General features: G+C 34.1%; 1 protein-coding gene across 1 annotated transcript in view; it reads left to right on the forward strand.

Moving 5' to 3' along the window:
* Window positions 1-21,882, forward strand: part of LOC129966608 (potassium voltage-gated channel protein Shaw-like) — a 259,991-nt gene that overhangs the window by 130,458 nt on the left and 107,651 nt on the right. The window contains exons 2-4 of the mRNA XM_056081105.1: window positions 3,515-3,856; window positions 14,485-14,712; window positions 18,130-18,521. Of these exons, the coding sequence (XP_055937080.1) occupies window positions 3,572-3,856; window positions 14,485-14,712; window positions 18,130-18,521 (905 nt within the window). The 5' untranslated portion in view covers window positions 3,515-3,571. The remainder of the gene's footprint in view (window positions 1-3,514; window positions 3,857-14,484; window positions 14,713-18,129; window positions 18,522-21,882) is intronic.

The following is a 21,882-nucleotide window of genomic DNA, read 5'->3' on the forward strand; positions in this document are numbered from 1 at the left end:
GCTAATTAGATGAAATTTCTTATAAGGAATTAGCACCAAACTATAGATTTTCTAAACGTTAAATGAAATCCATCAGTGGAGGAAATTCTGTCTACTTGTCAATCCACGTTCGTTTGAAGGTTGGAATTTGCCATGTGATTTTATCACCAGGGGTCAGACCAGTAACAAATTTCGGAATAGATCCATCATTGCCTTAACTGCTTGTCAATATGCAGATCCGGATTTACGTGAAAGCGCAAAGAGTTAGATAAATAAGTTTTGCGTGCATCTTGACTCCAATAACATAAATCACCATCAAATTTTGAATCTATTCCGTCTGGAAAAAAATAGAATTGTAAAAGTAAGAGTGGTCTTGAAGCGTCTTTTCTCAATCGAGCGAAATTATTTTTTTAGCCATCATTGACGTGCCACTGCATTTTTGAATTAATTCATATATACATACGTAATTAACTTCCATTGTGTGTGTGTGTGTGTGTGTGTGTGTGTGTGTGTGTGTGTGTGTGTGTGTGTGTGTGTGTGTGTGTGTGTGTGTGTGTGTGTGTGTTTGTGTGTGTGTGTGTTTGTGTGTGTGTGTGTGTGTGTGTGTGTGTGTGTGTGTGTGTGTGTGTGTGTGTGTGTGTGTGTGTGTGTGTGTGTGTGTGTGTGTGTGTGTGTGTGTGTGTGTGTGTGTGTGTGTGTGTCGTTTTTTATTTATTTATTTTTTCAAATTTTATGTTGAGGAAGAGCTTTGCTGCTTATAATTGCAAAACTTAAAGTTCAATTTCTTACTGTGTCAGCTTTGTTGATCTTAATGCTGAGCTGCATCCAATCATTTGATCGGATGAAGTGGATATGAATGGAAAAAATTGTAACTGCTAATTTCAAATACGCCTCATTATTTCAAATAACTGGACTTCTGAAACATCATCGATAATATCGACATTTTTCTCGAAGTAATGTCGTATTTGTACGTGATAAAAGTCATGACAAATGAATAAAAATCCTGCTAGGTTTGACGTGCCTATTATTTTGAGCTTCTTCTGCATGGCTAGGAGCTTTGTAATTTCCGATCCAGACACATAGACAGGATTTCCTTCTAAAGTAAGAAGAATTGCAAAATGCGGAAGTAATACTCATCAAGACTAATAAGTCGTAATGGTTCTGCAATGAGAGAATGGCCAGCCTTCTGCTTTATCTTTTTTTAAACAACAGACACCTAATTGTGCGGAATGAATCGGATATCCTGAATAATCAAAATCCTAGATAAAGTATTTAAAACATGAAAGTGAAGAAAAAGTAGATACAGTATTTGCATAAATAACGTTTACTTATTTTATCACTATAATAAGACAGTGGATTCCTCTGCTTCATTTTTTCAATAGCCTCTCACCGAATGGTTCTGATTCAATTTCTCAGAATTAATTTTTCTGTGTACATACTATCTTCATTATTTACATAACATTGAAAAGTTTCCGCTTTGTTCTGCTATAAGATCTTTTTTTGAGAGAGAGTTGACTGCACCATCCTCGTAACGCATTATATGATTGTCGTTTATTATTTCTTTGAACAAATTTCTTAATAAAATCATTTGAATTTTGCTTCTAAATTCTTGTTTTTGGAAAGTTACATTGATTTTTTCATTTGCGTTTATATGCATTTTAATGTTATTTTGCCTTTTAAAATGCTGGTTCGCAATTTTTTTTATTTCTGGTAGGTTTTTTTTTGTCGTTGTTGTTGTTCAAATTTGATTTAATATTTTCTAAATATGTTCAACAGTTCCTGAACAACATAATAAGCAATTTATTCCTTTAAAAATGTTCTATAAGTGTTTTAATACTTTACAATGCAAAGATATTGAAAAATTCATGATATTTGTGTGGAATTCCAATATTAAAAGAATGAATATAAATGTAGCTTATTTTTTAATTAAAGAACTAAGTAATATACTTCTCATGCTATCTGCAAAATTTTATGTAAATCTTTTGATAAATCTCCAAACTAAAAGATTTTTTTATACTTTTTTTTAACAAAAAAAATGTAGAGAGACTTTTTTTTTTGCAGTATCCAAAAAAATTGTCATTTAACTGGTATATTTTGGTTTCATAGATTCAAAAATAGAACTATTTTAGAGCTTTTCTCAAAAAAATACATCCCGAGCGCAGTGACATGCCGTGAAGTATTATCAAAATGAGAAGAGTTTTTCGAATACATTTGTGAACAGTTCATTTCTCTGTTTATTCAAAGAAAAGTTGGTGGAAGGAATATTTGTGGGATCTGACATCAGCCGAAATTGGAAGAATAAAAATTCCCCAACTCAGAATGGAAATAAATTTTCTGGAAATATCCCGGAATCTCAATCGAAAAGACGTTAGCAAATTTCAAAATAAGATGATGTAATAAAAGTTTCGTAAAAATCTGAAGCTTTGACGATGATAGTTCATTTCCCGATCCTGGATAATCAAGAATGTGCTGTATATATCAATAGTTGCTGTAATATTTGTAAATAATTATAAAAGATCTAAATGAAAGCTCATCGCTTTATTTCCTTTCTATGCAAAAGAAAACAATTTCGATATATCTTCAGAAATATAAATACGTCATTTCTACGTAATCCAGAGACAACCCCAAATCCCTTCCATTTCATTTGATGTCTCAATGTGGACATTAATAATTTGATGAAATATGAAGTAAAACCTTCTGCTAATTCGTTTTAAATCTGCCATGTCACTTACTTTCAATAAATGAACGCGGTTAAGCAGTCGGAACTTAAAATCTATTTTATGTATTTTGTTTCAGTAATTGTAAATTATGCAATGTATTAGGAGAGGTCTTGTATGAAATGAATAAGTTTATTAATATATTCTTACCACATAAATTTGAACAGACTGTCACTGTGTAACAATTAATTTTAAAAAATGCACTATTAGATTTTGTTCAAACAATCCTTTCTTAAGAATACCCATATTTTAAAATGTGTATTTGAAAAATGAATCCATTTTCAATTCTTAAAGCATCTAGCTGCTAATCGAATCAATTAATGCGACACAAAGATAAAGTATTTCAAAACACAATGGGCAAAGTTTGATATTATTCTTACCAGTTTGGACCTAGTGCGTTATCAAAAATCTGTATACTCATTTTAGCACTGGGATTCCATTCTATTATGCAGAAACGGGGTGTCAATTATTAGGTCGATAAACCGACCCATTTCAGATACGCAATGATTGCAACTTAGATGTCAGTATCTTTTCGAGCTAGATTAGATTAACTGTCGAGTACACTAACAGAATTGTTGGACGAATATGCTAAATAATCTCATAATCGTATTAAGAATCTGCCTTATAAAAATCTGAATTTCGCTCAACAAAATTTAGAATTTTTTTCCTTCATTTTTACAACATCCTAAGCAACAACGTTATTTCTTAGAGATCTCCAGTGTGTATTGCTCTGCAATAACGCATTACCCATGCAGGTTTACTTTCTTTCCCTGCAAAAACACTTCTTATTTAATCTTTTTCCCTACCTTCCGCTGCAGGTTCCCGGGACGTCCTGATGCGGCGTGGCTGCCGGGAATGGCGCTAGCGGGTGTGCCATGAACCTGGATGCCGAGAACCGCGTCGTCCTGAACGTGGGGGGGATCCGGCACGAAACCTACAAGACTACTCTGAGGAAGATTCCAGCCACTCGCCTATCACGGTTGACAGAGGCTCTGGCCAACTATGATCCTGTACTCAACGAATACTTCTTCGATCGGCACCCGGGGGTCTTCGGACAGATCCTCAACTACTATCGCACCGGCAAATTGCACTACCCTACAGACGTCTGCGGGCCCCTCTTCGAAGAGGAGCTTGAATTCTGGGGACTTGATTCAAATCAGGTAAATTATAGTTTGCTAATAAAGCTTTCTAATAAGCAGGTGAAGATTGCAAAAAATTTATTGTTATTTATCTTATCCTTTTCGCAATAAAAGAGCAGAGATTAAAACTGAAATGGCAATTTGCTGGAATTCTAATTTGGGGTGTTTCTGCACAGATTTGTTACAAGGTGCTGACGTTTGGACATACCTCTTTAAAAAAACGCTAAAATTACTTCCTAAAGGAAGAAAATATAGCATTGTTTTACTTAATGATGCCGAAGCTGTTAAGGAAAGCAAAGAAAAGAAAGCTATGCTTGAACCCCCTCTCCCTTATCTTTTCTATACCGTTGCTTTTGTGCATGCGTTATCACAGACTTAGATAAGACATCTGCCAAGTGAAAAGAGTGGTGTTTCCACAAGGTAGCAGAAAATCCATCTACAATACAAGTATCAAACAAATTATTTACCTTTTGGAGTTTGATAAAATGCCAAATCAGATCACATGTGCAATTCCTATTACGAATTGGAAAGACTGTATCCACCGATGTGCCATTTTTGATGTAAATGTGCCAATGATGCCAATTTTGATTTAAATTGACAAACACTTTGATATGCACTGAAGCTCCTCTTATTACGACTTGAACGGGATAACACCATATTAAAGTGGCATTACTTCATAGAAAAGTATTGTAAGAGAAATTAGTCGCTCTGTTACTTTGTGGAATAGAGTCAAGATGTCATAGTTGCAAATGATATAACAACCTCCTGTTTCTTTTGTGCTACGGGCTTATATTCATCTTCCTCAAGTGAAAAATGCATTGGATTTCCAAATTATACGCCTGGATATGACTGAAAAAACAATGTGATACATGTCTTTTAGATGGAGACAAAGCAATAATTAGAGAGTCAAGACTCTAAGTACCAAGAGTGGGCTGCATATTTCAGATTGAACTCTTTTCCTTTTTTCTAATAAAATAGTAAAATATATCGGCCGGAATTAAATTATTTAAAATTGATTGTTGTAGATTAGTAACATCATTTATCTAATGTAGCACTCTTTAAGTTTCTACTGTTTTACTCAGTGTTACACTTTTGTTTCTACTAGAGGCGTTCTACGCCTTAATTTATGCAGAAACAATTTTTATCACCTTTTCATACGTAAGATATGCCAATGAAACAGCGATTTCTTCGATTACTCTTTCTCTGGCACAACTCAATCGCCCGTCTTTTATTTCATTTCGCCCACTGTTCGAAATGCCGCTATAGTCTGATGCTAAAATTTGGATTTTATCATCGGAGGATTATTATTCGAAGATCCACAGTGAATGATTGTTGTTAAAACCCTGCGCACACACACATTATGTATCGGACAAGTCATTGAGGGCACAAAATGCTGGAGAAGCGATTAAAAACATGAAATATATTAAAGTTGCTCCTATTTTATTACATGATGCTATCGTATCTCCTATTTTATTCAGATTCTCCTTACATATTTGTGGAGAAAGATAAACAAAAGTGCCGCTAATCATTTTGCAATAGCCAACCATCATCTGTATACCTTACGCAATAATCATTTCTCTGAGATTTTGTATCGAAAATGAACGACACAAATTAATATACATAGATATTCGAAGTTTGAATTTTCAAGTGTTATCTTCGTCATTTCAGCACAGATCAATATGCCGAAATTTGTCTCAAAACAAATCGCAGCTTAAAAATGGAGTATAAGTTATAATTAATGTTTTTTTTATCTTGCAGTGCATCCTATGGATTTAAGATTTAAAATTTATCCGTCGCAAATTACCGAGTCATTTAGGGCGATCGTCAGCGGAAGATGCCAAGAAGAACGATTCATAAAATCAGACTTGAAACCAACTTTTTAGAATAAATTTCATTCATTTTTACGGAAATCGATTCTAAATGTAACCAAAAGTATTTAAAATATTTCATTTTTAATGTCTTTCCTATGGAGAGCATTTTAATTGACGCTGAGATTAACAGATTAACAACAGATTTAAATTCATTTTGCTTATTGCCAAAGGAATTAATTGCTTCAAAATTATTGTTGTTATTATTATTATTATTTGCTTTAATAGCTTAACTATGAATTAGAAAACTTCAAACATAATTTATTAGAAGTACAGGGTAGTTATAATTAAGCTTCCCCTGTAAACAGCATCATACAATGCAAACGGATGGACGAATTATAACAAAATTCGGTATATAGATTATACACGAGATGCGTTCGCGGAATTTCAGATTTTAAAAAAAAAAAGATGTACCAAAATATCCACCAGAGAGCACTTTCCCGGAAAAACAATAAATTTAACAAAATAAACAACCAAAACGGAATACAGAAACAATATTAATAATCCAGAACACGAATTATGAGTAATAAAACGTAAAACCGGAAAAAGATGTCAGTTCTAGGAAAAAATGCCGAGATTTGCATGATTGCGAAGCAGGTTATTATGCAAAACATGTTAGGGTAAGAAACGTTTGCAGTCGTTGTCATGTTTTATATCGATGTTCTGGCTGTAAGGATGACGGTATCTTATTGAGATGTTGAATGACTTAAAGAACTCCACAACGCTTTATGTACAAAGCATCACAACTGATCAGTTACGATCTCTGCTGTTGAACACGCTGTACATCGACTTGAAATTAGGCAGGTGAATGAGGGTGGTCGCATGGAGCACCTTTCCCTACATCATCCTGGACACGATTAACATCTGCTCCTCTTGTGCAATTTCCTCCTAATCTGTTCTTGTTTCTGAAAACTCAACTGTCTTTTTTTTCCTCAAACAGCGCACTGTTATATTTTTCCTTACCTTTACTTAATGCGGTTCGAGTGACAAAGTGATGAGAAACTAGTTAATATATGTTAATATTGTTTCTGTATTCTGTTTCGGTCGTTTATTGTGTTAAAATTAATGCTTTTTCGGAAAAAGCGCCCTCTGATAGACATTTTGGTTCTAAATATTTTTGATCCGTGAGCGCATCTCGCGTATAGTCTATATACCGAATTTTGTTGCAATCCGTTCTCCCGTTTGCGTTGTATGATGCTGTTTATAGGGGAAGCTTAATTACAACCACCCTGTATTCTAAGCTATCATAGGACATTCCTAAATTATGTGTATCATAAAAAGAAATGAGGTTTTAGAGTTAATTTTGTTGTTAAAACAGAAAAATGCTGGTCAATGTAATAAAACAATTCCATCTCTTATATTAGGTAAATGTTCTTTACCATCAATAAATACTTCGAAGGTTTCTTCTAATGATAAAAAGCATATATTTAATTTATTACAAGAAATATTTCGAAAGAAAGAGAATAATTCTGCGGAATTATCCGCAAGTTATTTTATTAATAGATTGAATTTTCTTCGAAGTTCCTCTCATCGGCACTAACTGAATTAACTCCATTTTGTGCAGGTCGCTCAAAAAAGATGAAATTTGATTAATCTCCTCTTACCAGAATTTTTTTTTCAAAAAGCTAATGGTAGAAGCTATTATCTCTCGAATCGTGCTCGTTTTAAAAATAGTTTTTTCAAAATTACGAATTTTTTCTAATTTGTGGGTTTATTGATGATTACGGATCTCTTTTAATTCATTAATATTTTAAATGTACAGATAGTATCAGAAAAGGAATATAATACAAGATCTTATTCTGTCTTTTTCTTTATGAATTATTTTAATAAATGTATATCTTAAACGTAAAAATGATATCATTCCATCTTCCGTTAGGCTTTAAATTGAAATGCATGTAGAAGAACCGCGCATGTCCAGATTTATCTAGAATTGAGAAGTTCAGTCTGGAATTCCTTTTCTTCTCTCAGGCTCAGTTGTACTTGAAGCATTTTCATTATATTCTTTACAGATGCTGTACAAGCGCAAATTTTATCTCTTTGAGCAGTATCTGTACCAGCCCGAAGGCAGAAATAAACACTCTTCTGGTATAGTGTTTGTACTAGTCAAAACAATGAGATCCAATAATTATTTCCTAAGCAAAGCTTTCCTGTGCTGTCTTTAGATATTATATATCACTTACTTTGTGCCATCAGGGCACGACTGATGTACAGACAAACTGCCAATAAGAAAAAAACGAGAATAAGTAATAAATATCACAGATGCTCTAACGAGACTGCAAAACGTATCTTCCACGATGAACTTTACTTCAAAAATAGAAGAACCGCCTTGTTTCTGATCTAAAACATAAGAGGATGTTTTGGACTTTCTGTACCTATGATCTAAAGTTTAAAGTGCAAGTCATGAAGTGAAATGGTCTTGAAAACTGCTGGGATCCCTAAACATTTCTTAGTATTTCAAATTTCTTTACATCCCTAAACAAAACTGAATTATAATAATCATCAGCATGCTCTTTTGGTGGCAGAAAAAAAAACATTTCTTGTGTTACTTCAGTTAAAGAATTATTATTCTTTTCTGGTTACCCAGCCCTTCACAGCGTCCTTGAGTTCGCCATCCTAGGTCCGCTACTTGTCGAATTCCTGGAGCACAGAAGAACTATTAACTCCGATGTGTACTGTGAGACACACCGAAGACTACGCAGGTCCATCAAGAAGAAAGGACCGGGGCTATTCACAGAGAATGTGGTTTTGCTCCTTGATAACGCGCGTCCACACGTCTCCAGGGTCACACACGTGGAACAGGCCAAGTTCAAGTGGGAGCAGCTAACCATCTGCCCTACAGTCCGGACATGTCCCCCTGCGATTTTCATGTGTTTGGTCCCCTGAAAAAACATCTGAAAGGGAAGCTCTTCAACTCGGACGGCGAACTCAAGGACGCTGTGAAGGACAGGGTCTCGTCACGGCCACAGGAATTATGGGAACAAGGAATCCTACGGCTGGTTAATCATTAGGATCGTTTTGCTCAGGTCTATGGTGTATACTTTGAATAAAGTCTCCATATATATCCACGGTGTCGTTCCGTACCTTTTCATTTGAAACCCCTTGTAGATAATACTGTGGGTCTTTACTAAAATCAGTTTCATTCCAATGTATCAAACTTTTATATGGGTACTACTATCTCCAAATTAATTAGTTGTTTTCTGAATTTCTCAATGATTGAAAATGATCCCATAGAGTAACCATTCTAGTATTTTTGTACTTTGTAATTAGTATTTTGTATTTTTGTAATGTTTCTTCTTTTGCTTCTTGAAATGAAACAAATAAATGATTCTCTTCAAAAAGCACTGAAAGTTAACCACTAAGCTGCAGATAGCACAATTCTCTTATAATGTGTGTATTCGAATGCTGTCATAGGTACCCGTTCAATGCGAGCATCTTGCAGCTATTGCACTTGCATTTAGCTGTCTCACTACAGGTTCCACTATTGCGCGCCGACGTATCGTTTGTCAGGATCCCGAACCATGCTAATGTGCTTAGCTATCTTAATATTTTGGAATATTTTAATTTTAAAGTTTTTTCCATTGAAAGATAGTATTCCTTCGTCTTTTCACAACCTGTTTCCTTTGTTTCGCTGAGCCTGTTTACATCTTGCCCGATAATCGTTTAATAAAATGCTGCGCATAACGGTAGAACTGATTTCGAGATAGGCAGTCCTCATGCGCAATCTCAAAATGTAGCGCATGGCTTTAAAACAAATAGGATTTTCTGCCCTTAGCAATTAAAAATAAAGTATTTAGACATTATTCGAAATTAAAAACCACAGTCTATATAATCTTAGAGTAAAGGCAAATTTTGATGCTCTTTGTTCTTTATTCCAAACTCGAGGTCTCTCGCACCATGAAGATAACTTTTTAAAATATTTTTCTATCGATTAGGCGGCAAAGATTCACCATTGAATCCTATTGATTTCCATTCTGGAAATTGTTTCACGCCACACAAATATGCAAGGCAATAAAGAGAAAAAAAAAAGGGTCCTACTTCCCATTTCCGATGTAATATATACAATGCAGGCTTGAGAAGGGTTCTGTTTCATTTCTTCCCCTCCTCCTATCTTCAGTTGATTTGTTTGCTATGCAAAAAGTTTCATTTCATACTGAAAAAAAGAAAAACTTCTTCATTAATGCCAATTATTTGTCATTATCTATTTTGTTACGAACGAACGGTAAATTAGTTCATTCATAACAAGATAATGAAATATTAAATTATTTAACATTTAATTACTGAGATAGGAATTCTCTACCAATCAAATGCGGCAGTCAGTCAAGAAAGATGTGATGCGCATCCTTTCATACTCTTGGTGTTTAAAGCTCGTTATGGAGGACAACGAATTTTAGCTTTCTCCGGTAAATATGAATATATTAACGGGTCTAGACGTGATAATTGAATTGTTCTCAGCAATTCGTCTTTGCAGTAGAAAAATGCAATGTGATCATTCATAGTCAAAAGTTTCTCGGCTCATTCATTCATCAGTAAACAAAAATTGAATTATATTTGATAAGTAAATATTTATTTAATTATTTTCAAAAAATTATTATTAAAGTTGGGATAAATGGACGCTATTCATTTATTAATGGAGTGACATAGAGATTGTTTAATATTTATGCAAATGACGTCAGATCAAAATATACACATCCGAAGATGATCCCCTTTTCGGCTTCACATAGAAGCATGTAAATTTATGTAAGCAAGAGAAAAGAGTAGGCATAATGAATTATGTCATAACTATATTGTGTTTCCTAGCACTATTGCTCTAAATATTTATTGCATTTGAGCTATTTAGCATAACAGTATTTAACTATTTCTAGCATTCATCTCAATAATACCAGGTCAATTCATACAGTGGTTTGGAGTAAATAAAACTCTAAAAATAGAATTTCCTTTTAGTAATAAAATTTCTTACCATTTCTTCGTATTTTTTTCCTTTCAATAAACGGATAAGTGAAGGTGTTAAAAAATGCCTTTCAAACCCAGGTGAAGAGAACGTGGTGTAGAACCAGGTGAAGAAACCTAATCGTTTTGGCTTTATAAGATTCGCCGACAGGTCTGGGCGCATTTAAAGGCACTAAAATATACTGCTCTCCAACACTGCTTGTAATGAAATGCAGGTGAACATATTTTTCCTTTTTAATTAGGTTTTTTAAAACTTTATTTTGGTATAGAAATAAAATTTCCTCTTGCCCAGGTAAGCTGAGACTAATTTTGATGCAATGCACAGAGATGCAGTGATTCGTCGTTTTCGCCCTCTTCATATGCACAAATGAAATGAGCCTCTTTACGCTATCCAAACTGACGCCACTTTCCTGTAGATTGCCAATATAAATAACTTCAGATATGAATCATTCCAGCAGCATACACAAATTAAATTTCTTCAAACGACGGAATGTCTGGTTTTTAAAAAAATCTAAATAGCGAGTTTTCACTAGCTATTTATTTTTTCTCGCAAAATGTTCACGTTTTATCTTGTTTATCTGCTCACTGATAAAGAATCTTTCTTAGATCGGAGATGCGAATTCAAATAAGCTTTTCTCCATTTTTAACAAATACATGTCTTACGAAATTTCCTCCTCGACAATGAAGACAAAAAAAAATGATTCGTATAGACATTAAATAAGATTATAAATACAACATAGCTGCAACCGCTCTAAATCTTTCTTTCACCTAATTCTTTCTGAGTACGATTTTCACTCTTTTGAATCCACTGATTTTTTTCCCTTTTCATTTTCTCGTATACGAAATACAGATAAACTATTGCAATCGTCAAAAAATTCGAGCTCGAGATTTTGATGAATCTCCACGTTTTAGATTTCACTCAGTTCGACACACATTTTTGGCATTATGTCTGTCCGTCCGTCCGCCTGTTTGTAACACACTCTTTGAGATAGGCAGATCAAATAGGGTGTACTTTCTTTATACAAAATGTGTAGATTTTTATTAAATTTTGTGCAAAATCCGTTCAGGGCAATACTGTCTGGTTGGCTGTTCGGAAAAACTCCCAAGTTAAAACTATACCTTCGAAGTGAAGAGAACTCGATAGATAAAACTCAGTGCAGAGATTTAGCAACGGTAGCTTGCAAACACGATGACTCATACATGCAATAACGTAAATATATCAAATTTGGGGTTTGTGATTTATGTGATTTATATTCAGCCGTAGTTCTGTGTCAAATTTTTATATCAATCATTTGTTAAAAAACACAACTAACACACAAGTTCGCTTTTATTAGAGAATATGCCAGAAAGGTTTGAGACCACTGCCGCTGGTTGTTGAAAGCGAAAGCTTTTCAGGATAACAGTCATTTCGCGTGCGAAAACATAAAAAATGATGACCTTCTTACCAAAATGAAACGTGTCAAAAGTAAATTTAATGGAGACTCTCTTTCATCAATTTCATAGAATTAACTCATGTATCTAGTATCTCTAGTGTAGCCCCCTGTTCAGATTTTGAGCCAAAGGATTGGTCATTTGTGTCTGTACTTTCAGAAGCATGTAAGCGTGATAACTCAAAAACGCAAAGCATTCATGGGATAAAATTTAGTATGTGATTTTTTTACTACAAAGGTAGTTTTGTGTCAAATTTTTGTTTCAATCGGTTGGGAAAAATGCTTCTAAAACACAAACTCTGTGTACTATTGACAGCATGCCAGGGATGAATCGCCAAACAAGGATCACACGATAGATTCATTTCAGGGTAATGGTCGTAACTATTGTACTCCAATGCCATGCAGGAGTTTTCCAGGATCGCACCTTTATTAGAGAGTGTACTAGAAAGTTTGGGGAGATTACTCCGGACCTTTTCATTCTCTTTATTGCGGCCTCATTTTTCATCTCTTCCTGATCCCCTCTTCTAGTAAATCTTCGTTTTATTCTTTCAAACCATATCCGTTTATTTGAGTTACTTTAGCTGGGTTCGACTTAGCAGGAATATGGTAAGTTTGGTTATTCCTCAATCCTCTTATCTCACAGGAAAAAAAAAAGGATCCAAGGTGACCTTGTGGGCTTTTAAGGTTCAAGACCCGATTCCAACGAAAAACCGATGTGTAAGCGGGCCTGGTGCACGTTAAATCCGCCTGGGCAGATTGTCCTCTCGCTGGCGTGTGCGGAAGCTTGGAAAGGGAGTGCCAGCTCAAGTGTCTTTCTCGTCATCTAACCGCTGTTCAAAATTACAAGATCCATTCCAAAATAGCCCTAGTGCTGCTTTAAAACGTGAGATTAATGTAATTAAACAAAATTAAATTCACAGAATAAAGATTCATCTTACTCCACCGACGAGTTGATGCAATGTCTGTATTTGCCAAAATGTCGCTAAGATTAATTATGAAGTTTGTAAATCAATCATAAAGATTACTGGAGAAAACATTTTTTTTAACTTTTTACTCAACTCAGATGATCTGATCAAAATTGCTGCTGATTATACAAAAATTCCCTTTTTCCTACTATTAAAACTACCAATATTGTGGTAGTTGCAGTGAACCAACAATTCAGTTGCCTCATCTTATCTAACTCTATCCTACATTTATCGCCATTCATTTTATCATTTAATATTGACCTTCCTATTATAGTTGATTTTTGCTTTTATTTGGATTAAAAAGTGCAATTTTTCTGTGTCATTGCAGTCCACCTTTTAAAAGAAAATGTTGAAATTTCTTTTTCTTCAATAATAAAAATTTATCTATGTAAAATTTTAGAAATTTTAAAAGAAATTACTTTGTTTCCAGATTTAATTTGTTTAGTCAAATGAAATGTGTATGCGTCGATATGCAATCAGGAAGCATCAATCTAAATAATTAACGAGACAATCTATAGTCCTCCAGATCGGAAGCGCATGCAGACCTGCTGAAAACTAAACTTATTACTTATAGGCTTCCCAAAGCAAACAGTAAGCATAGCCGTATCACATCCAATCTAGAAAACAGAAAAGCTAAAATAAAAATTAAAATAAATTTCTCCCAAATTTATGCATTTTGAGACTGTTTGCCTATGCATCACACATGGCATTCCCATTAGTTCAAAGAATGTTTTTTCGTTGAAAAATACTCACTCTATTCTGCCTCTTACACTCTCGTTTGTTGTTGTTTCCTGCGCTTACTTATGATCCTGTATAACTCATTAGTTGATAGTGATCCAATCGAATCTCAAATCAAATAAGTTATCCACGTTTATAATGAATACAAGAGACATAATTAATGAATTTTATTCACGCCTTATAACTTCTCTAACATGACTCACTCAGAAATATATTCTAATGCTAGGACATAATAAACTCTGTCTCGATGTAAAGGCCTCAAACGTCAGTTCAAATGAAACCGTGGCGGACGCTTGGATATCACTACGAAATTTCTTTCCTCTTCCTTTCAATGTGATTAATTGAAGACCCGAATTGCGGGCTTTGTTCGACAGAGATACTTACCCAGGTGGTCTGGAGGGACAGGGAGGTTTCCTGAGAACACACAAAAGATGTCCATACAGGCATTTGTTTTGATATCAACTAAGAAGAATCTTATTTTGGATACCAACTCCTTAAGAGCACTTCTATAGTTGGTATGGAGGGTAATAAATTGCTTATCTTTGAAAAAGAAACTTCTAATATTCTGAGACACTTGGACTTAAAGGAACTTGGGAATGTGAGAGTTAAATGAATCCTAATCTAAACCAGCTGCATTCCATTCCTTAATCAATTAAAAGGAAATTATATCGTTTGAGTCCAAAAGTTCCTCCTTTATGCAGGTGGAACCGTGCTGCTGGATGACGTACACACAGCATCGCGACACCCAGGAGACGCTGGCGGTGCTGGATCGGCTGGATTTGGACACAGAAAAGCCGAGCGATGAGGAGATCGCACGCAAGTTCTGCATGGAGGAAGATTACAACAACGGCACATTATCCTGCTGGCAGCGGATGAAACCAAAGATATGGTCACTTTTCGATGAGCCTTACTCATCGCTGTGGGCTAAAGTGAGTAACATTGTTATTATTAACACCGAACCTTTTAATTATACTCTCCACTTATATCAGTAACAGACATCTTTCTTCAGAAAAGTTTAGTCAAGGCTGGTCTAGATATGTTTTGGAATATTTGAATGTAAGAGTATAATTTATTCCCGAATCAATCTCAAATATACATTTAATATCTTATATTCTTATAATAGTTAATGCTTTAGTGATACTTCTCACACAGTTAGTATGTTGATTCATTAAACTAGAAAGGATTCGAAAATTTTTACATGCCTAATATACATGCCATTTTGACTTTTTTAATGGTGCATATATTCAAAGTACAGTCAAACCTCGCTTAACAGTACCTCGTATAACGAGCAAAATAAAATGTTAAGAAAAAGGGACTCGCTTAACGAGCGATGTTTTACAAAGCGAGTGGTGAAGAGACACTTTGACTTCAATTGCTGCATTGGCTTTTATCTGTCTATGTTGAGCATGTCTTTGAAGCGAACTTTTATAATTAAATAAGAGACGTTTTGAATAGAAAGCATTGTCGAACGCGTTTCCGAGAGGTTTGAGCAAGTGCCTATGAAACCTTAATCGACTCAGATTTTGTCTTCGGCCAAGATTTTGGAGCTAGAAGTAAACAGCAACGAAATATATGTACAGATGGGAAAATATAGCTAGAACTATCGAAGAGCACATATAGCTGCATTCTCTGTCACAGAAAAAAGTTGTGGAGGAGATTTGGTCTAAAGAGGAAGAAATAGACGCGACAGAGCAATAACCTTTCAATGAAATGAAGGAGATACTGGAAGCATGGGAAATTATTGCATCTTATGTTGAGCAGAATTATAAAATAAGATAGTAATTATGCGCACTACAAATTTATTTAAAGATATTGCTGTGTCTCTTTTCGTCAAGTTTTGAAACGGTGTCAAAGACAAATGTCTTTTTCATTATCAATAATAAATCACATTATTACAAATTTGTTGGAGTATTACATTATTTGTTGTATGGATTCCATTATTGTAAATGTTTTTTTTTCAGAATGGAATGCGTTGTTCTATTTTACATGGGTAGCTGTGGAAGAAAATTGCTTTGCTTCGTGAGTGTTTTGCAATACGATTCGTGAACCGCTCGCTGAGCAAAGCTTTACTGCATATATTCTAAAGGCAGAAAGATAAATAATATCAGATTCCTAAGCCTTCGTTATAAGTGGAATGCCACTGATGAGATGAAAGATGCTTTTCCATGAAACACATTAGAGCACTGATCCTGAAAATTGTCAGGGTTTCTTGGGTGAATTCGTATCAGATTCTACGAATTAAGTGTAATCCGCAGAAATGTCGTCATTATATAGGACGAAAGCACCGTCCTAAGAAACATAATATGTGCCTACAGAGAATAGCTTCTGGTAATACATCAGCTTTAGTGTATTCCCACGCAAAGAAATTATTTTGAGAGTGATCATGATTCTGCGTTGTAATTCGATATTATCTAGCAATTATTTTTTTAAAAAAACATTTCTTCTTTATAGAAAAGCCCCATTAATGAAGGCAGTCGTTGTTTTTACAAAATGTTATCATCAAAGAATAATTCAAGAATAAAAAATTGCCCTTTTGCCAGCTTTGGCTCGTTTGACTCATTTCAGCCAAGCGGCATAGTCATCAAAGGCACGTGGCTAAATGTACTTGTGAGACTCTCAAACTAAATAGTATTTGCATAGCAATAGCATTTAAAAAAGGATGCATTTTTTGAGAGTTGTTCAATGATTCTGTTTTAATTCCAAAATACAGGCACAGAATTGTTCGTATAGAGTCGTAAACTTTTTTTAAAAATATTAAACGGACCATTATCCATTAAATTCACCGACACTAGACTTTTAAATAGAAAATTACTGTTATCGATTATTTAGAAAATTTAGTTTATTTATTTTCCCTTTTGCTTGACTCTCATACTAAATATATTCAATTAATCTTTCATTATAGTTTATTCTAATAAAGCTGTGTAGTGTGCTGTTATTTGCAATGATTTGTCATTTACATCGGGAGAAAAGTATACTTACCTCATAAGGTTACCAGAAAAGAAAAATTTACATGCATGTACTGCACACTTATCTGTCTGTCTGTTCATATGAGTATTTATCTTTGTAGACGATACCACAAGTTCGAATTTATAATTGAAGAATAGTCGCTAGATAGATAGACTCGATTCAATCATTTTGTTCCAGTCAACATCGTCAAAATCAAGCACGACGCATTTCGACTATTCGTGAAAAGTTAACTTAATGGATTTAAAGTGAAATTATTATTTAAAAGATGGACAAAATGAATTTGCGTAAATAATTACTTTAAAGCTACTTTGTGAAGTATTTAATTACTAAAATAAATTTTCTTTACACTAAATCAGGAAAAATAGAATATTTACAGCAAAACTGATTTGGGTGTGTGACTTATGGCGCTTTACAAACCCGCTTGACAGCTATCTGTCAGCGATTTTAGCCGAGTGATCGTCCCTTGTTTTTTCAGTAGCGCCAAATAGGGCCAAGAGCACGACTTAGTAACTTCATGAGTCCCATTCGTTTGCAAACCTCTTTTTACAGGGAGGTACATTCACATACTTCACAGAGAGAACATAGAAGAACAACCATGCCCGAACCGGCACACCCAGATCACGAGGAGGACGCGCTACCCCTATGCCAGGAAGGCGGCGAAAGCGGATTTGATTCCGGTATGAATAGGGGCCTATTGTTAAGGAAAAAGTTACTCTGATGTGTATACAGTTAAGAAAATCTCGATAATGAGAAATGATTCTTCATATCACAAAAACACAGGTAACAAAACATAGCTGCAAGCAAAAACAGCACTACTTGCCCTCAGGGCTCAAGAACAGGCAAATAGCAAATCGTTATTAAACAATCCAAGAAAGTTCAGATAGAACTTGCTGGACATCAACATTCCAAGAGAGAAAAGCGTTCACCTTCTATAATGATTATCTTCAGGGCATGTCTGCTCTTTTTAAGAAGGAATGTCGAGACGAAGTATCTTAATAAAGGAAGCAATAGCGTAAAATCTAAGTAAAAATAAGCTGTGTTATGAATTTTAAAAAGATGTGATTTAAAGTTTAACATAATTTTAATTTCGAAACTATTATTTATTTCTGGACAATCTTCGTAAAATATCGTCTTATATATTACTTCAAGACAATTCATTTGCCAATTTAACATTCAAATATATTTAACATTCATTTACTTAATGCAGATCAGCACTAACTCAATTTCGTGTTTATTTACCCGTTTAGTAAAAGTTTTCTTTTATGTTTGACGTAATTTAAAATTGCGAGTTATGCCGAAAACGTAATTTGCAGAGCAAAATCGTTTCACTTAGCAATTTTAGTGATTCTTTAGAACTGAATGCTTTTCTCCTTTCTCAGATCATTGGAGTGATGTCGGTGTTCTTCATCTGCGTGTCCATCCTGTCCTTCTGTCTGAAGACACACCCCAACATGCGCGTGCCGGTGATCCGCAATGTGACCGTGCTGGACACCACGACCAACAAGGTCGCCTGGACCCTGGATAAGGTGCGCACCAACCCGCATGACGCCTTTTTCTTTATCGAGTGTGCTTGCAACGCTTGGTTCACCTTCGAGATCTCGATTCGCTTCGTCGCCTGCCCCCGCAAGTTGGAATTCGCGAAGGGGGCCGTCAACGTCATCGACTTCACGGCCACCCTCTCCTTCTATATCGACCTGGCCCTACAGAAGTTCGCCGCTCACCTCGAGAATGCGGACATCCTTGAATTCTTCAGTATCATCCGGATCATGAGGTAACCAATTTCTCTTCTTTCACAAAAAAAAATATCACAACCGATAAAAATCGACGCTTTATTTCGAAAAGACGATGAGACTGTGTGGCGAAGTGTGAAAAAGGATGAGAGCGCGTCAATCCCCACCCCTTTTCCTCTAGTCAAGATGTTGGCCAAATCAGTCAGCGTATATTAAATAGATAATTAAATATAAAACATTATTCTATACTTCAAAGATTCATCAAGACTTCAAAGTTAAGAAAAGAGGTTTGCCATATTGGAACATATGTATTCATTTTTCGTTGAAATGTCGACTCTGCCTTCACACGAATATAATTTTCGTCGAATATCTTATTTTTGATCAAATGTGCAAATAGATTATTCATAAGCAAATAAGTTTATTTTAAATACCCATGGGCTGCTCTCCAGAGTGGATGCATCCATGCGATTAGATGGTCAACGAGAATGATGATTTGAAAAGAAAAAAACTTATTTTATGAAAATAAAAAATTCCAAATCTTGCGTAGAAACAGGCCGTGTAAAAAATAAGTCGAAGATTTTTTTTTTTTTAAATTATTCAAATTAACTTTTAATAAATAAATGCCACTTTTATTGAATATAAAAATTTGATTTAAGAGAAGCGATTTATAAAAAATTATTCAAAAATTGATTGCTTGATTATTATAATAAATTGATTGGAGTCATCGCGTTTATGAATTTTTGTGCGCGAGAAAGCCGCAAACGATTGGACCGATTCGGTTCAAAATTGGATGCGCATCTTGTGCATCCAACTTTATTGGCATCGCTATTTGCGTTTTGCAGTTATGAAGTCCATTTGTACTCAAACGACCGACAGATAGACTTCCTTTGAATATTTTGTTCAACATTTGATAGAAATCGACACATTTGGTGAAAATGCCGAATATGAAATTTCATTTGTCTACCTCAAAATGCTTTTGAGTCATCTTTGTGACAGAAAGACTGACTGATAGATAGTTTCAATGCCAAAGATGTGCGTTTCGGATTCAGTTCGGACGGATGTGAATGTATTCTACCGAATATATTTTATAATTTAAGTCATCTCTCAGAAATTTCATTGACTGATTCAGTGAAAATTGGAATGTACTATTATATCAATAAAACTTTCAAGTTAAAAGATCAATAATAAAATCTTGTGTAGCCAATGATATAGCAGGAAAAAGCGGCATTTTTAAAATATAACGATTGCGAATTTGAAAAACTGTTTAAGTCATAGTTTCATTTTGAAATGAAACTTAATGTCAATGACCACAGAGTTTTAAAAAAAATCAAAAATGTTATGAAAAGTGTAAACAGAAATCTAAAGATATAAGCAGAAAACAAAACTTAAAATAATCGAAATTTTTGAAAAAATATAAACTATGCAATACAGACTGAAACAAAGCTGCAACGACTTTAACGAAAATTTAGCAGCTACGAAAGCTTTTAAAGTTTCATTATAACAATCGAAAACGTTATTTCAAAATAGATTTAAAAATATTTTTAAAGATTTAAAGTTCTCGAAAAATAGCACAAGTCAATTGGATTTATTAAAAATATAATTTTTTGGATATTAAAGTGGTCTGAAAACTTTTTATGCTAATATTTTCAGAAGTTATTACGAAAAATATCAAAATTTCTCTTAATTCTAAAATTTCAAAAATTTTACATCCGTCAAAGTATGTTTATGTCAAATTTTGCAACCGTCAGATACAGAGTCAACATACACAAATGCGCGGATAAATACACGCAAAGACAAATTACCTTAATGACGTCTGAAGTAAGAATTGTAGCGTCTCGAATTGCAAGAAACCTTTTAAACCCGTACAGCATACTGACTCATTTGTAAAATGATTCCTTGATCATAATTTTGACCGCAGGAGTTTCTGTTGAGTGTTTTCTTATCATTAGTGACGATGTTCATTATTGAAAAGTTTCTGTTACAATATATAAGCTTTTCGAAGTGCAAATAAATCAAGTGTTGCAAATAACATTTTCTTACATTGTACCATAAATCAGAGGCTAGTCAATCAAGATTGAGATATTTACCAAGAAAATATTTTTACAAAAATTCTAGATCGTTATATTTTTGAAGAAGAATAAAACCTCTAAGGAATGAAAATTGATTACTGATTAGTTCAGTACTAAAAATTAATAAAACAACGAAAGTGATTATTATAAGGGAATGTGTTCAAAAGTTCCAGTTCGAATATTTGAATATTCATTTGTTATAAGAGATTTTGTAATAAGAATTTTTGTAATATTGTAATATATTTGTAATAAGAGAAATTTACAGATAAAAATTGCCGTTGAACAGTATTGTTTCCTAATTCATTTCTTACTATCTCGTATCACAGGAAGAAAGTACAAAGATCCTCAAAAAATGTGTACTCGATATTTTGAAGAATCTCCACTCAATCTGAAAAACAGATTTTTGGAATTACTTTCCATCTGTCTATCAGTATTATAACTCGATAATAATTTGAGCTAAACGGAGGAAATATGATATATAGTTTTTGCACCATATCTCTAGATTTCTGTCAAATTTTGAACGATATCCATTCAGACAAATTTTTTCTGCGCAGCTGTCCGAATATAAATTCATTTTAAAGCGAAAAGGTCAGGACTAATAAAAGTTGGTACATCAATTGACCATTTAAAATGAATATTTCTTACCAAAGAACCGTCTGTCGGTCAGAAGCATGTAAAAGAAATAGCTCAAAAAGGCAACGACTTAAATAAATAAAATTTAATAAGCCATCTTGTGATTACAATTGCCGTTTTGGTAACAGCAGATGATAAAATGGCTCCCAAAATGCATTTCTGGTATTTCTTTTATTCTTTATTCTAGCATTTAATCGTCGAAAATCGTCTGCTCATTGTAATTATTATTTAGCCAATAGCAAGCGGTTTATAATACAAGATTGTTTTCTTAATTACATTACCGTAACTCTCATATGCGGGACTCTGAAAATAAAACTCCGAGCACTCCTAGCGTTCAAATTCTTGCTCAATGTTCACACTTTTATGGAAGGGGAGATGACGCCTTTGTTAAAGAATATGCGATACAGTTTCGGGAAAATCCTTCCTTCTGGTTTCTTGCACACAAAACAAATGTCTGATTATTAAGAGATTGTTATATGATGATATTGATAAGACGAGTGATATATAATTTCACCCTCAATGGATTTTAATACAAAAGGAAAAAAGTACCAAATATCAATTCTGCAGGAAATAATGTACAAAATAAATGAAAAAATTTATTTGAAAAAAATTCACTGTACAGCCATTGTAACGATAAACGGAAAGGTTTTTTTAAAACAAATTTTCACTATTTAAAAATGAGATGTTTAATGAGAGCGCC

The sequence above is a fragment of the Argiope bruennichi genome, chromosome 4 (assembly GCF_947563725.1).
Source record: "Argiope bruennichi chromosome 4, qqArgBrue1.1, whole genome shotgun sequence".
Classification (NCBI taxonomy): Eukaryota; Metazoa; Arthropoda; class Arachnida; order Araneae; family Araneidae; genus Argiope; species Argiope bruennichi.